Source organism: Alosa alosa, chromosome 16, assembly GCF_017589495.1.
Source record: "Alosa alosa isolate M-15738 ecotype Scorff River chromosome 16, AALO_Geno_1.1, whole genome shotgun sequence".
NCBI lineage: Eukaryota > Metazoa > Chordata > Actinopteri > Clupeiformes > Clupeidae > Alosa > Alosa alosa.
The window spans coordinates 22,317,981-22,335,633 of record NC_063204.1 but is presented as its reverse complement, the minus strand read 5'-3'; the positions used below and the strand labels follow the sequence as shown (position 1 = coordinate 22,335,633).

The 17,653-nt window shown below is 41.9% G+C and overlaps 1 protein-coding gene across 1 annotated transcript; it reads left to right on the top strand.

The window, feature by feature from the left end:
* The first annotated feature begins 3,954 nt into the window (after positions 1 to 3,954).
* On the top strand, positions 3,955 to 7,604 carry LOC125309148. The gene is made up of 2 exons (XM_048265878.1): positions 3,955 to 4,420; positions 6,481 to 7,604. Exons 1-2 carry the CDS (start codon positions 3,955 to 3,957, stop codon positions 7,602 to 7,604), a joined length of 1,590 nt encoding a protein of 529 aa, XP_048121835.1.
* The last annotated feature ends 10,049 nt before the right edge of the window (positions 7,605 to 17,653 follow it).

Sequence of the window (17,653 nt, the reverse complement as noted above, 5' to 3'; positions counted from 1 at the left end):
TCAAGGTTGTCACGCTTGCCCATTTACCCAAATGAATGGTCGAATATTACTGATGATCATTGTTATTTAAGAACATGCAGTGTCGTGGGGTACCAAAAACATCTTGCTCGTAAAAAGCATCATAACGCACATTCTGGCGGGTCTGTTATTTACTGTAGGCTGCGCAAACCACAGGCTTTTATTTTGGGCATTCATTCATTCATTCATTCATTCATTCAACCTTTATTTATTCTCGGAGGGTCATTGAGGGAAGCCCTCATTTTCAATGAAGCCGAGATTACAGAAGTGAAGCAAAGCACTCCACAAACAAGACAACATTCGAGGCCTTCTGTTGAAGAATTTTATATAAAGCCTGCGCTAACAGTAATCCTCCTGCCCCTGATAGGCCTACCACAGCTGTGGATAGTGTGGAATGTTCAAGTAATAACACAATTCAATGTGTGTCTCAATTGTCCCCTGCTGACCACCTCACACATTTCTCTAGATTTTGCAACGAACTTACATGACACAATGCCATAAAATATGCCAGTTTTAGGACACAGAATAATGTTTGTAATGATACCAGGTAGGCCTAGGCTACGTTTAACAGTAACAAGTGTAATGAGCTATTCATTGTCGAAGGTGCATGGTGAAGTGAAATTCTTACTTTGGAAAACAAACATTTGCCGATATTATCACGATCATCAGAATATTGCAACAGATTCTGTGTTCTGGACTGCAGGTAACTTGTTAAGCCAGTGGTTCTCAAACTTTTATTTCATTCCCCACTTTGATCAAGGGGCATGACTGATGATAGTGGAGATAACGCGTTATCCCGAGGCTTTTGCAAGTCAGCATCTTCAACGGTATTAAAAATATAAGTTTTCGATGTCCCAAACGGAGAGCCATACTTTATTGTTTTTAACAATCTCTATGCTACTCACAAAAATGTAGGCATGGGGACATGATGAAGTAGGCTATCGAACTGTCTGTGTTAAATTATTGTGATTACTTGAGCCAGTGGTTTTCAAACATTATCATTATTTCGGACATCTAACTAAATGCAACAGGCTCATATCGTCCCTCGTGATTCGCAAAATGAGGACCAGTGTTTTGTCAAATTGCAAATAGCTATTCGTTTTAAAGATTTTTTATGATAGTATGAAGTGCTTTTTGTATAGGCTACTATCTTAATCTTGGAATATGGGGGGAGGAAGTGGCGTCTGCAGTCAGCCAAATATGAATGTAATTCTGCGGCATAAAGCAGATGTATTTGTTTATTGTACAGAAAAATAAAAATGACATGACAAGCAGTCAATTGACTACATTGCAGTCAAGAAGTAGGGCAAATTAAGACACTGTTTTGATTTGCGTAGTTCGCTATTACCCCAACACTGACAATAACATAGATTAGCAAATTAAGATATTTTTTCGTTTTGTGGAGCGGCACCGGTAGGCTATCAAAAGCAGATTTCGATTTTCGCTACCACCGTGTAGTCAAGCCTTAAGCTATACCCAAGTAGCCTTAATCGAGGTAATGTTTTAATTATGATTTATTTTGTTATTGAATTCGTAGGCTGGGATTCCTCTCGGTAACAATTACGTTTAAAGGTAGCCTAGCCTCCTGCTTTTTCAGAAGGGGCGGCAGTCAGGCTACTGACAGAGCGATGTACAGTGGCAGAGCGACGCACAGTGGCTGAAAGTGGTACTAAAGCTTCACGCAGCTTCACGCCTCGTAATGCGCGACTGAAGTGGCCATTTGAAAGCGATGCCCACTGTAGTTATTGGTCAACTGGACTGCCTATACATTTAACTGTATTGCCTATAAATTTAACAAAATGCCACATTCATCCTCTCACAACCTCTACTACATCACAAACGTATAGGCTACTACCTTACTAAGACACAAAATCAACAAAAGAAAAAATATTATTTGATGACCAAAACTGATAGATCAGTGTGTCTAGGCTAGGTTATTGCACATTGCCATCCATGCGGCTGACATATCAGGTCTAAAGGCTACACACATTAGTATTTTATTAAAGGTGAGATGACTATGAAACTATACAAACAATGTATTAGGCCTACCAAAAAATATACTTTCCATAAGTACACTATATTACAACTCTAAGTATTAGCAGTTTAATACACTTAAACTAAATAAACTTCTTTACCATTTAAAATACACTAACAACAAAGTACACTTTTAAAAGTACATTACAAAAACACTTTGAACATTGCTGTCACATTATATTTAATTTTGGTACACTGAAGTTGAACTTAATAAAATCTACTTTGAAGTATACTTTCTAAAAGTACACATTAAACATACTTTACATAAAGTACAAAAAGTGTAAGCATTTTTTTATCATATTTCTAACACACTAAAGTATACTACTTTTTTACCTGGGAAAGATTCTAGAGCGGAGCTCTGTTCTAGAATCTTTGGTTAAAATCTTGCTTGAAAATAGCAGCAGTCCCACCACCTCTTCCAGAAAGTCTTGGTGAATTTAGGCAACTGCAGTCCACCGGAGTTAATTCATTTATAGCGCTCAACTCGCCAGGGTTGACCCAGGTCTCACATAAAAATAAAAAGTCTAAACTGTGAGATTTAAAAAGATCGTTCAATATGAATGTATTGTTAGCGATAGCTCTGGCATTTAACTGAGCCATCTTCAGAACAGATAGTAGTATGCTGTGGAGGGCACAGTCTTGGATCAGGTCTCACCAGTGCCACATGATTCATATGCTGACATTGTTGTTGAGTTGAGAGGATGGTGCGCTGTCTGTAACAATCTCACAATGAAGTTTTGGGGAGTTGGGTGTAGACTCTCTCCATCCAGGCCGGTTGATCTGTGCTGCAATCACGCTCCGGGGGTCTTCTCTAGGCCAGCAGGATGACACCGGGGAGATGAGATCTCGATGCGCGGCTTGGAGTCTTTGGCATAGCGCAGGAACGCCATTCTTTTCGGTGAAGTTGCTGCCAGTGCCATGGTGTAAGTAGCGTCTCCGGCGAACAATCCCCACTGTCCGACAGAGGTTGAGCACATTGTCGCTGATCTTGGCGTGGGTTAAGGTGAACTGCAGAAGTTCTTGGGCAGAGTATTGGAAGACCTTCATCCCTGGAAAGCACAAACTCAACGAAGAGTTGTGTCGCAGAAACCGCCTTCTCCGCTGTGCCGACAGTCAACCGACTATATTGCAGCCACAGGTGTTCATGGTAGAGGAGATACCGCGGATGAGGAAGAGAAGGGAAGCCCAAACCAGTTACTGGTGACTCAGAGTCCGAGGTGCAGCTATAGCCTACGTTTTTGTAACAGCGTTTTCTTCTTGTCTGCAGCGCAGCTGTATCCGGAGTTTTGTTACAAAGTATCCCAGTGTTGCCTCAATGTTTTATAGACAAAAACTTGAACTCAAAACTTGAGCCAACTTTTGGCAAAAAAAAAACTGTAATAAAAACAACACTGAGTAACGAAAATAATGAGCATAAATTGAGCGTCAGCGTCAGTTCTGGCAGGCCCAGTAGTCAAGGCGCTGCTAACCGCTATGGGCGTCAGCTGATCAGCTGTCAACTCCCTTCGAGACTCCCTAAGCTTCTAAATGGCTACATCCAAACAGGGCGCCTTATTTAAAGCTGCTTTAGTTATTCCTAACTGCTTGCTGCTCGCATTTATGCACTCAACTCGTTAATGCATACCAAGCTCATGCTACTGTCATTATCTAGAATCTGTGTGGTCTTACTCACCTTTCTGACAGCCATGACTTCCACCACTGTCGACGAGGATCTAACCTTACTCGAAGTCATCAACGACACCCAGCCATCGCAGATTCAACCAGGCCAGGGCGAGGATGACGACAACACTGTCTGTCGAAGCTCCCGGTTGGCGAATAGAACCCCGAGTGCCATTAGCATCGGCGACTGGCGGTGTCCAGGATCCGGACCTTGGCAACATCCAGCCCGATCGGGCGCCTGTCATGAGGATCTATTTGTCCTCCTCTGCGACTCCCAGGACATCCCACCGGCTGCCGACATCCTGCCTGGGCTTCCTCCTCCCCAAACATCGGAAGAAAGCAAAGCGAAAAAAGGAAACATATCGAGCCAGCGGTACTGCACACAAGCGGGCGGTGGCCAAGTTCGATCGGGTCCAAAGCGCACCTCCAGCCAATGACCCAGTGATTGCAAGCTGTCTAACATCCAAGCATCACTCCTTGACATGGCGGCCAGGATTTCCACGCTGGAAAGCGACTCCATCAGACCTTCGTCTTCACCGACCGTCATTTCCGCATCAGGAGTCTCCACCGCACCTGAACTGCGTCACCTCCAGCACCAGCCTCAGCGTGATGACCACCGTGGCCACCGCTGTACCCCTAACCATGGGCTCGCCCTTCTTCCCACCGTCTTCTGCCATCCCTCATCACTTGAGGAGCCAAATATTAGCAGGTAACGATATCAATCTCGTGAAAATTCTGCTGGGCTCTGAATTGTGCGAGCGGCGTGTCATAGCGACATATCAGTCGCGTTAAAGGATGGGGGACCCTAGACTGATTAAGACTCTGACCTTTCCCGAGTTCTGCGTAGCCTTTGGGGTATACAGGGACGTAATTTGCGAAGTCTATCCGGCTCGTAGAACCGAACTTGATAATTATCTCGCAATTATTTCCGACCTAGCTCTCTCCTATGGGGGAACATTGTTTTATGAGTACCACAAATCATTCTCTGCAAAGGCCGCAATGTTTATCCAGCGCTTCAATCAAAGACTGGACTGGTCCGCGGTCGACCTCGCGCTGATAAGTAGGCACTTCACAGGCCACCAAGTCCTGTCTTGCTCTATCGGTGGCTCTCTTGCGCACTCCTCTTCTCTGTGTCCAAAAACTGCCTCTTGCCCTTCCCATCCTGGCCCTACTGCGGGGATGCCCACCCCAAGTCGGTGTGTCCGAGGAGAACTCGCTTCATGAAAGAGCCGAAAGAAATAAAACCATCAACGCCTGTCAACGTCCTAAAAAAGTGGGTCGGGCATTGAAAAAGCATCTAACCGCTGTTTAGGTGGATTATTTATTGACTGGTCTTGTTCAAGGTTTCATTGCTGGTCTGTTGCATTTCCCTGCCGTGTCATTCAGCTGTAAAAACCTGTTGTCTGCGTCAAAGGAGCCTGAGATAGTGGATGCCTTGTTGGAGAAGGAAGTCAAAAAAGGTTTTATGATCGGACCATTATGAGGAATCTCCTTTCCCAGTTTATAGGATAAACCCCATAGGGATGCGCCACTTTCGAAATATTCAGGTAAAAAACGATTGATCATTGACCTTTCGGCTCCCCATAACAATTCAGCTGATAGCATCAATAGCCTCATTCCTTTAGCCCCTTTCTCCCTATTCTATAGCACCATCGACGATGCTATCAAGTTCATCAAAAAGGCAGGACGAGGAGCTTGGCTTGCTAAGGCGGATATTTCAGACGCTTTTAAAGTGATGCCATTGCATCCTTCTCAGTGGCATCTGTTTGGCGTTAAATGGAGAGACAAAACCTATTTCTCGGTTAGACTCACTTTTGGCTGTCGTAGTAGTCCAAAATTTTGATACCTTATCCGAAGCCTTGTGCTGGATTCTCCTCAATAACGACAAATTACCGTTCGTACTTCACCTTTTAGATGATTTTCTTCTGGTAGACTTCCCATCAGCCAAGTCAGATTTTTCCATCTCGGCACTCAAGCAAACTTTTTCGGATTTGGGTGTTCCTCTCTCAGAGGAGAAGACCCTAGGTCCCGTTAAGGTTCTAGTTTCTGGGCATCACCCTGAATTCCGACCTAATGCAAGCCTCGCTTCCCCTCGAGAAATGATCCCGCATAAGACAGGTTATGCATGCAGCTCAAGATTCAAAGTCATTCTCCAAAAGAGAACTGCTCTCTCTTCTAGGCCATCTTAATTTCGCGATGAGAGTTATTCCTCAAGGCAGGTCATTCATATCCAGGCTTCTTGACTTATCCAAATCAGTTAAAGATCTCAATGACATTGTTTCTTTAGACGCAGGATGTAGATCAGAGCTAAAATTTTGGTCTTTGCTCTTGGATAATTGGAATGGCATTTCATTTTTTCATAATGATTTTCTGGAATCGTCTCCAGCGCTCAATCTGTGTACGGATGCTGCGCCCTCTGTAGGGTTTGGGGGGGTCTTCAATAACGAATGGTTTGCTAGCGCTTGGCCGAAAGAATTAGTCAACTTGCCTGCCAATGAATCCTCAACAGCCCTACTAGAGTTGTATCCTATTGTTGTAGCTTGCATTCTCTGGGGTAAACATTGGGCTAGGAAACAAATTCTATTTTTTTGCGACAACGAGGCAACTGTTAACATCATTAACAAGATGCACTCATCTATTCCAATCATTAATAGATTCATGAGACGTCTTACATGGCTGTCAATTTTGGGCAATTATACCTTTCGCGCAGCTCGTATCCCTGGTTTAAATAATCAAGTGGCCGATTCTCTCTCTCGATTTAATTTACAGAAATTCCATCGCCTGTGTCCAGAAGCAGCCCAGTCAAGCCTGGAATGCCCCCCGTTCAGCCAAACCATTTTAGATTAAATGATCCACTGCAATCTTATGTGCGCGCTGCTGCGCAGTACATACGTGGAGGTCTGTCTAAATCTACATTAAAAGCGTACGACTCAGCTTGGTCTTATTTCACCACATTTTGTGCTACTTTATCTGTAGCCGCTCTGCCTGTGAATATATCCTGTGTTAGTGCATTTATAGTCCATTGCTTTGAGTCTCGAAAAATCCAGCCTTCTTCCATCAAAAGTACTGTCGCTGGCATCCAATTCCATCTACGCTGCCTGGATCCATCCGTTACCAGCATTCTGGAAAACCCATCCATACGCCTCCTGCTGAACGGCCTCAAAAAGGAGTCACCTCGAGGTAATGATAAACGTCTCCCTTTCACATTACCTTTAGTTAATACAATTATATCACGTTTGAGGGAAGGGTGTTTTGGGCCTTACACAGATCAAATGTTAGAGACAGTCATTCTCACAGCTTTCTTTGGGTTCCTAAGGGGTGGTGAAATCTCTTCACGCACGCGTTTCTTTGACCCAAATCACAATCTCACCATTTCTGATGTTTCGATTAATGATCACCATTTCACCTTGTTTCTCAAACACTCCAAATCAGATAGGAATAGTGAAGGTGTAGTTGTATATATATCAGAGTCTAATACTGTCTTTTGTCCTCCATCATCCATGCTGACCTACTTGAGGAGCCGTCCTCGTGCTGGTCCGCAGGAGCCGCTGTTTGTCACTCAGGAGGGGAAACCAATGTCCAGAGCCTGGTTTGCATCTCATCTACGCCTCCTCTGCCAATTCTGCAGACTGCCTGCAGACCGTTATATAGCCCATTCTCTGCGCATAGGGGCCGCAACTACTGCGGCGGCATCTGCTCCTGTTTCAACCCTAAAAGCCATGGGCCGATGGACGTCTACTGCATACGAACGTTACCTTCGTCCTGATGTTCGCGCCATTCTTGACGCTCAGAAAGCTATGAGCTCTGAAGATCTGCTTCTTGCCCTATGTGCTCTGCTCCCTGCTCTGTTCCTGATCTATGTGCTCTGCTCCCCGTGCTTAAAGGCTACTTAATTCCATCATCTTGTGTTGATTGGTCACAAGAGGATTGCCAGGTATGGTCTGTTTGGGGGGAATAGTTTAGCTCGCTCAGTGTTAAACTGTGTGAGTCCCCCCTAATGCTGACCCCTCTGAACAGAGCCATACTGCCAAATTTAATTTGTAATATATTCAATAAAATTTCCTAAAGAATTTATTGCCTGTGTTGTTCTTGACTTAATGGACCTGACAGAAATTGAGCGTCAGCGTCAGTTCTGGCAGGCCAAGTAGTCAAGGCGCTGCTAACCGCTATGGGCGTCAGCTGATCAGCTGTCAACTCCCTTCGCACTCCCCTCGCTTCTAAATGGCTACATCCAAACAGGGCGCCTTATTTAAAGCTGCTTTAGTTATTCCTAACTGCTTGCTGCTTGCATTTATGCAACCCACCTCCTCCCCTGCTCCACCCTGTCGTGTATAACATGGCATAGGCTTTATGTCATAGTTGCCTGCTCTGTTCATATGGGGGAATAGTTTAGCTCATTCAGTGTTAAACTGTGTGAGTCCCCCCTAATGCTGCTGCTGTCCCCAGGCTCACTGCTCTTACATGGTGCTCATGAAAGGTCTGGGGACCCCTCTGAACAGAGCCATACCGCCAAATTTAATTTGTAATATATTCAATAAAATTTCCTAAAGAATTTATTGCCTGTGTTGTTCTTGACTTAATGGACCTGACAGAAATCAAAGAAAGTAGCCTATAGCCATACAGAGCGGCGCATCTGGCCAGCGTCCCCGTTACTAGGTTCTAGTCTATACTCTGCCCACAACTCCACCAGCCTCTCCTCTTTTTCTACTGTCCAGTAAAACTGTGACTTTCGAGGCCTCGCTGACGTTCCTCCCCTGGTTCCTTCCATGCTTCCAATGTTGTTTCATCAACACGGTCATTCTTCCTGTTTGGTTATAGCTTGTGTAGCCTATTGGTTGTTGACTATGTCACGTCACTATTTGCATGAGCCATGACTAAAAAGACTTGCGATAATATCAAACATGTTTTGATATTGTCATAACGGCAAAACTAGAAAAATATTGACTCCGACTGATTTAAAACCGCTAAGATTGGCACCTTAAGCCTATTGATACCCTGGAAATCCAGAGTTCTCGCGAGAGCACAATGCAATAAGCAATGATGCACGTTACTTCTACCCCTTGCATCCCGGGGAACCAATCCAATTGGCGTATCTGAGATATGCGGGCCAGAGCTAAACTGATGATGACAGCTGCAAGGTTGGAGGTCAGTAAGCATTGGTCATGGTGTTATCCAATTGCGTTGAAGTCCAGAATCATTCAGAGTAAACATTGGTCTAGTGTTATCCAATTGCGTGCAGTGACATTTTCAAATGCATGCTTGGTGCCACCCCTCGAGTTGGGCCATTACATTGTTCGTGGGCAGACCCTTAATATTTCTAGATTACCAGGGTCTGGATTTTCCAGGCTAACGAATCGATGGCGTACTCCGGCAGACCCCTCTGCGTCGCCGCGAACCCCTCTCCGACCCCTCCGCCGTAGCTCGACCTCCAAAAAATTGTGACTTTGCGTTGAGGCGACGCAGACCGCAAGGACTGGGATTAGTGCTCGTCCTGTGTGTTGATAGTCGGTGTTTCAAGCAGCCTACTGTGGGGATTAGCAACATGCTAGTTCACTGACATAAGCTTTGCAAATAAACTCAGACATATTTTGGTTACAATGACGGGGTTATCCTTTAGTAAAGTGTTTATATATGTCAGTAACGTTTTGAAAGTAGCACTTAGCCAGCAAGCAGTACTTTGTGGGCAGTTGTGCTAAAGTTCGCCTGCTAATATAACTTAAGACACCTCGTAAATAACCTCAGACTTATTTGCTGGTTTACTGTATCTATTTCTCGATACTTTGTACAAAATCTAAGCAAGAAAAGGCCAAACAAATAAGATTAATATTTTAGCATGACACGACAGTCTATGGGGTTTGCCATTCTGAGTAGGCTACCGTTTCGGTTATACGGTCTTGTTTCGGCGCAGACGACACCGAGTGAAAAGGATTCTGGGTGATGAAGGATGTTGTTCTTAGTTTCCGGTAGCAACCTCAGGGTGTCCAGCAGTAATGCCAGTAACTATTTTGACCATTTTTTCCGGTAACGAGTAATCTAACGCGCTACTATTTACAAACCAGTAATCAGATTAAAGTTACTTATCTAAGTTACTGTGCGTTACTATTTTTGTCATTTTCCTTAGTAAAAAGATATTCTTTGCTTTCTTCTTGTCTTGGGGATAAATTTCATGTAGGCTATGCTCAAGTTTTCAGCATGAGGACAACTTGCGTGTAAAACCACGCAGCGACACAAACGTAAACAACAATGGAGGGGGAGAGAGAGAGAGATGCACATTTCATCAGTCATTACTTTGAGTTTGTGTCAGCTAAACATGACAACATTAAGGTACATTGTACATCCTGTGCTGGCGACAACCATCCAAGACAGAGAGCATCCTGGTCTGTTTTGCTAAATCAACCAATCAGTTTTCAGTGTAAGTGTGCTTATATCTCTTTTCTCATAAACTTATTTAGGCTTATCAGTTCAGTCAGTGCATCTAGGAACAGGAGCGTCATGGCAGCGTCAGTGCCCCTCAAAAAGGAAGACCGATTTCATATCAGACTACACAAAAGTATACCCAATTGTCTCATAAGATTAAAATATAATGATAGTCTTGCACACTGCACTGTTTGTAACGGCGACTTTAGCATTGCTCACGGCGGGTTAAATGATTGCAAAAGACTTGTTGAGGTGAGTTTAACAAGTGTAATTTCATTTGCATATTACTCAGGCCTATACAAGATGGCTAGTTGCCAAGGCTACATGAAGAAAAATCTACAAAAAAATCTACATATTTTACTATAACAATTTATATCAATAGGTCTTCCTTATTTGGTGTACTTAGACATTATTGAACAAACATCTGAATTTCAGTATCTAAGTACTGTAGGTTATGGGATGTCTGCTATACATTGCTGACATTACTGTTAAAATGCACTTCCAGTATAGTGAGTATTGGCAAAACCGGTTATCATTTTTATGTTGAGGCAGTGGGGGTGTTGTTGGCAGCTGCTAAAAGTAACTAATAAAGTAACTTGTAATCTAACTTAGTTACTTTTAAAATCAAGTAATCAGTAAAGTAACTAAGTTACTTTTTAAAGGAGTAATCAGTAATCCGTAATCAGATTACTTTTTCAAGGTAACTGTGGCAACACTGGTGTCCAGTCAGAACACGGAAACCAGATTGTTGTTCAAAGAGTTATTTTCTTTTATTAATGCTTTACACCAGTGGTCCCCAAACTTTTTCTTCTGAGGGCCAGCTCACTATGCCTGGCTCTAATAGAGGGCCAGAGACTCGGAGTATCAGTAACCATAAATAGCTTAGTGCTGTGAACAGCAGTCTACCTTAGTTGAATATTCCATTACATTTAATCATAGGCTATTGCAATTTAATACCATTGTTAGCTGTGTTTATATTGCCATCATGCCATATCAGTGTAATGTAGCTCAAATTAAACTAGATGTACCGCATAGTTCTGCGAAAATAAATCACACTTCAATTTGTCTCCATATTTTACTCCATCCCCCACTCTTGAAACTTTTTGTATGCTTGTTTGGCATGCCTGAGTGTGTGTGTGTGCGGCTGCACAGAAAGTAGCCTACTGGTGCTGAAAAGGTGAACAGATTGTAGAATAGCCAAAGAAGATGTAGCATTGTTATAAAACCTTTAAAATCTCTAAACAATCACAAGTAGGGCAGTTCATCACAGTTCATCCATTGCAACTGGATTGATGAAAGGTCACTTACACCTGTAGGCTACATTGTATTTGGGAAAAGCAAAAGGTATCAGCATAATGTTATTTATTTATTTATTTATTTATTTATAAACAAAACATCTGTCAGTTCCATGCCGTTTTCAACAGCTATCAAAAAACAAAGGTAATTTTTTGGATGGATGGATTTTTGTGAATGTTTCTTCTTCTACATAAGATTTTAGTCATCTTTAGTTCATGTAATACTTTGTCAATGCACAAATTAAGTAACAGTAGTCTGAAACGTTATTGTTAATGCACAAATTAAGTAACGGTAGTCTGAAACGAAATGCTGTTTTACATCTAACCAGTGGTGCAAATAACTGACATGTCCAAATGGGCCTTGATGAAATCGTCACTAGACTGTTCATACACATTTTAACGGGCCAAAGTTGAAGAGCTGTTGTCCGTTATTGTTTCGTGCAAATATAGGCTGATTCATGTTCCCTTGCATTGTGTAACTGAGGTCCATGGCTAGTCTGGCTTTCACCAGACCAAGCTCAATCTTTTAAGAAATCAAAAAAAAAAAATAAATAGCGGGCAGATTAGGCTGGGCAAAATGCATCAGGGAGTTATGACAAAACTGTAACTAACAAACTAGATCCTAATAGAAAGCTGTTAGCTTCCCTAAGCTACAGGTAGGCTTATAAGGTAGGCCTATTTACAACATAAATAATAGGCTATGCTGGCGACACAAATACAATCTCCTTTGGAAACCAATGGCTTACGCCTTACAGTAGGCTATCAAGCGGACTTAACCGCATTTATAGTTTTCTACAAATGCAATCAATCAAATTGGCCTCCATCACTCAACCAAGCTATACTTGGTAACATTACCTAGGTCCTTATTGATATTATAAGATTAGCATTACCTGCAGTAAAAAACCAAGCATGTCCGATAAACATCCTCAGATTTATTTCGACTTCAAGAAGAAATGGGAATTACATTTAATTTGAACATCGTCCTATCCTTATTAGGCGTTCTCTGCGGTAAACTACAGTCCTGTAGGAAGCGTCCATTGATTTTTTCAACCCACTTTTAACTTCCAACAAAATTACGATCTCACTGCAGCGATGCGCCATCCAGTGGACAAGCGACTACTTATCGCCAATACTGGAAATGCAGCCATGATGATGATGATGAATATTTGGCTTTCTTTTAATCCTACTGAATTTGTAATTATGTATAGGCCGTTCTAATACCGATAGTATGTGGGTGCCTGTGTGTGTGTGCATGTGTATATGTGTGCACCGCCATCTACAGGCCAATGAGTGTACAGTCACTAAATGTACACAACCTAATTTTTTTAGACCCCCCCCATGGATGAAATTCTACGAAACTTGGCATACCCCCAATGAATGCCAGGTCAATCATACACATAAAATTTGGTGCAGTTCTGAACATCTTAACTGAAGGTGCCACGGTTCAGGTAGTTATTTAGGAAACTGCTTTTTTTGTGGTTCGGGGGGCCCAGCACGGGGGGGGGAGTGGCCCCCGGGGACGAAACAATTTTTTTCCGTAAAAGTCTAGTGGGCTACATACCCACCAAATTTCATGTGCCCCGGTGGTTCGGTGTCCCGGGTATCGTTGACCAAAAATTCAGGAAGTAGATGGGGGAAAAACTTTGACAATCCCTATATGACCGCTTCGCTAGCGGCGGTCATAATAATTTAAATAACACAAAAGAACAATATAAGGAACGGGCTGCAGTTGATGATGGGAGCAGCCAGGTTTTCTTCTTGAAAATTACTGTTGCACTAGTATGGACATCTTGCCGTGCCAGCGTTGCAATAAAGGCTGCCTAAATGCCATGTATATAAATGTCCTGTCAGCTTACTAATGGATTTTGCGTTGTGTGTAGATTTGGACTTTTTATTCCACTTAGTTTAAACAGCAAAGTGGCGAAGCCTTGTTCACCTGTTTGGAACTGGCTGGTGAATGTGACGTGCGTAGGCCTGGCTAGATGACCCTTTTGGGGCATCTAGGCCTACTGATCGCTGTGGATTACTTTTTTCGTGTCATTGGATTACAGCAAAATATGATTTGTTTTCTTAACATGTCTTAACGTAATGGCGTGATTGCGCTTCATTTCTGCGATTGGAGAGGCATCAGACTGTAAGTGAACACTTCCTTTGATTCTTGGAGTTCTTGCTATGATTTAAGTCTGCCCTACACTCAATAGCCTACTACAGTTTGGAGTTTACTTGCTTTGCCTTTGTAGAATCGAATTTGAGTTTTCAATGACTCGTTCTCCTTAAAGCTAAGCATACATGAACCGATGCATCTTGTTATTTAGAACTCCACTCTGCCAGGTGGCTCGCATGCCAGCAGCACTCTTGAGGCGTCAGAGGTTTACCAACGATCCACAAGCACAGCTAACTGGCATCCATTACACTAGGCTATATAGTTCGTTTTTAATAGCAAACAGAAATGTCAAGATGGCAACAGGTCATTACATTCTTTAATTGACAAAATATGATTGTACAAAATATTCAATCAATGTGGCGCAAATGAGGCTAGAGGCGGTGGATTAATTAATCAAAAGTGAGCAGCAACCATGACTCTATGGGCTAAGCCCCGAATGTTTTCAACTGCTAGGCGACACCCCTGTCTATTGCATTTCAAGACAACCATATCTGCTCATGCTGTGTTCCCCAAGTGATAGGCCAGGTCTCAGCTCCTACAATTTTTTATTTTTTTTGTCTGCCCCCCCTGGCTCGAATGTCCAACTCCGCCTATGCACAGCCCATTTGGGTATCTTTTACTATATTTGTACCAAAAATAACATTGTAGCCTACAGTGATTTGAAGAGCAGTAGCCTAAACAGTTTTGTAAGGCTGCGTGTACAAAACCGCTTCTTTACAGATCAGCTGGCTAACGCTGCTTTTGCCAGCTGCCCATTACGCCAGGTCAAATTTTTTATAATTTTATTGAGACGAGAAAGATACGTTTAGATCCCCATACCTATTTTGAAATTTGCTTTGCCATTTTTTCTACTGTCCCAGAGTTGTCCCAGACATCATTCTATTGTGTCCCGGAAGCATTTTTTATGGTCCCCTGGACGTCGGGACATCGTTAATTTCAAGCCCTGCATTGAGATGCTAACGGTTAGCATAATCGATATTAGAGCGAACTTCAATCCATTTGCAAAAGGGTTAGGCCTACATGAGAAGAGTTCTTTGTTTACAACTGACTAATAAAATACTCAAATGCTAATGTTTTCTCTCCATATAATACCATGTAGGAAAAAACATGACTCATCAATGCTACTTGAACAGAAGTAGCCGCATAAAATCCCAAGTAGCCTACCTCTCCCTGCACAAAATAGGGTTAGGGTTAGGGTTAGGCGTGCGTGTGACAATGTGGACCCACTAGTGATCATGTGACAGTTGCTCTGCTGCAGCCAGGGGCTTCTCTCGGATAGGCTACACCTCCTGGATTTAGTGAATGTATGGTTTCAATGCGTGATTTAGAGTATTTTTCCCCATAAGTAATTTAAATACTCAATAATGTAAATTTGCACATCGTTAAAACAACAATCACGATATTATCGCAGACGATATATATCGCCCACCCCTACTTAAAAGTATAAATTTTGTCATTAAAATTGGGTATAGTGTTGGCAAAAATCTGCCCCGCTCTCTTTGTGCTGGGGCGTGTTAGCTAATTTCCATACTGAACTGCAGTTGGCCATTGATGTGCATTTGTTATTTGAGCACTATTCTTTCCTTTGACTCAGGTGAGGTGACAATTTGCAAATCTATTAGGGCAGTTTTCTCACTAAAAGGTTAACAGAGGGGTATACATTCAAATGACCACAACTTATTCAAATATTATCAGATCTACATGAATGAGACATCATTGGATAGCTTTGAAACTACACTTTCAGAATGTGTGAATAATTCAAAATGTCTCTGGGGAGACGTGGCTGGTTTTCATACAGCTGGTCACATATTTGCATTATCTGTTTTAACTACATGATATTTTACATAGCATGCCAGCTTAAAGCAGACCCATGGGGGCATCAAAACTGAAACTGAAAGTAACTCCCCACTGCCCCATGGGTCTGCTTTAAAGCAACACCAAATAACTTTTCTCTCTGTTGCACACACTATTTGTTTATCCAACACCGGCTTTGTAAATAACAATGTCCACAGACAAGGTAGAATATGTTGCATGATTTTACGAAAGTACAATGTATTGCGACATCAGATGCAAGTCAAATTTGTAGTTTTTTATGTCTCATTCCACGGAACTACAGATCCGCTACCCAATCTGGCAAACTTACATAGTCCGGTTATAGCCGATAGAGGGCCGCGAAGCGAATGCAGAAGTGCCGTTCACCCTGTTACGAGTTGATGAACCACTGAAACGATTTTGGAAACATTATTTTAAGGTACAGTACAAAAAACTCTTTGGTGTTGCTTTAAGCTGCCTGTCCATAACTTGGCCTATATTGTCCCAAATTGTCTCATTATTTTTCCTACGGGCTGCATGTGATGAACTTGAACAACAGGACTATGGGTCAATTTACACTAAACTTACACTTTAATGCATGCTAAATAAATGGCTATATATGGTATTATTTCATTATAGGTAGTCTGTCTGTAAGATTTCATATTTCTTACTTTTTTATGGTGATTAGGCCATTCTGACATAGGCTACTTACTACATCCTGACATCTCTCTTTATTGTGATTTAATAAACTTTATAGACTCCAGCCATATTTATTCCTTCTGGAGTTAACAATGAACTTAGATTAATGTAGGAATTGAATAGTGATTGTGTGGCCTATGAGGGAACACCCAGTGGTACCACCCAGAACACCCTTGGTACCATCAAAAGCTAGCCTATAGCGATGTGGTCAGGATTCACCAGTACACCGTGGTCCACCTTACCAGTGACCAGGTCGTGGTCCGCCTGATCACGAAATTTATAGTTTACCCCCCCTTTTTTTTTTTACCATTACAGCCCTGACAAGACTGAAACTAGCTTGCTTTAAACAAATGTTTAATTGGGCTGACTTTGAAAGTCAATAATATATTAAATTAAAAAATACATTAGCACTACAATCTACAAGGACACTTAAGATAATTATATATAAAGGTAAAAAAAATGTTCTTAAAGTGTTCACCATAAGGCATTGACAATAATGTAAATAACAAAGTGCTAACAATCCACATTCTCAACACAAAGCTTGGCAGAGAAGTTATATACCAAAATACTGTACATGCTCAGCTCTGATCCAATTTTGCAAGTCATTATGTCATTCCAAGTTATAACACTAAAACATATTATGGAGAAAAAATGGGGTAAAATGTAACATCAGTAACATAATGTCAATGAAAGACAATGAAAATGTTATTAACATCAAAAGCACCAGCTGTGCAACAATCTTCAATGACACTTTGAAAAAATATATTAATAAAACATTTTAAAAAGATAACTCAGGTGCACTTTAAAAATACTTGAATATTTCTCACTGATGTAATGTTAGGAATCCTAATCCTTTACAAAAATGCAAATGCAAGCCCAGAGTTGTTTTTGTGATACAAAAAAATGGAACTGGCTTTTAAAGAAACTAGTATGAGGGGAATTTGTCTTGGGCGAAAAAAGTACGTTCGTTGTAACTACACATCATCGATAACATGCAAGGCTGTGACAAAAATATGTGTAAGACTGAGTAGACAATACAATGAAGACATACAAAGCAAGGCTGTGACAACATACATGAAAGACCATCCTGGTGGCGAGCCCCTGTTCCAAAGACCTAAAAGTTGGGCACCTCACCTCTTTCGCCCTGTCTCAATGCCTTCCCCACTGCCTACACACAGTCACGTACCTTCACATATGAGGGGACAGTGTGCGTGGTTTGCCACTGTCAAAGCAGGAGCCTAAGCCATTCTGTAAGATATTTTGTCTATGAATGTTATGCCATCTCCTGCCCGTGGTGAGATGTTTTAGCATTTGAAAACTGATTTATAACAGATGATAAATATTTTAAAATTAAGTGAAGGAAAACCAAATATTGATCCTTCATTAAAATTTCCAGTATTGTCGTTTTGTGGTTTATCCACCATCTTGCTGCAAGACACATGCATTATTTGGTTCTTCTTCCTACAGTGACGGTGAATTGCAGCTTGCTGTTTCATATATTTGTGGAGTGGCTTTTGTATTCGTGGTATAAGGAGATTTTCACATCAAATATAAT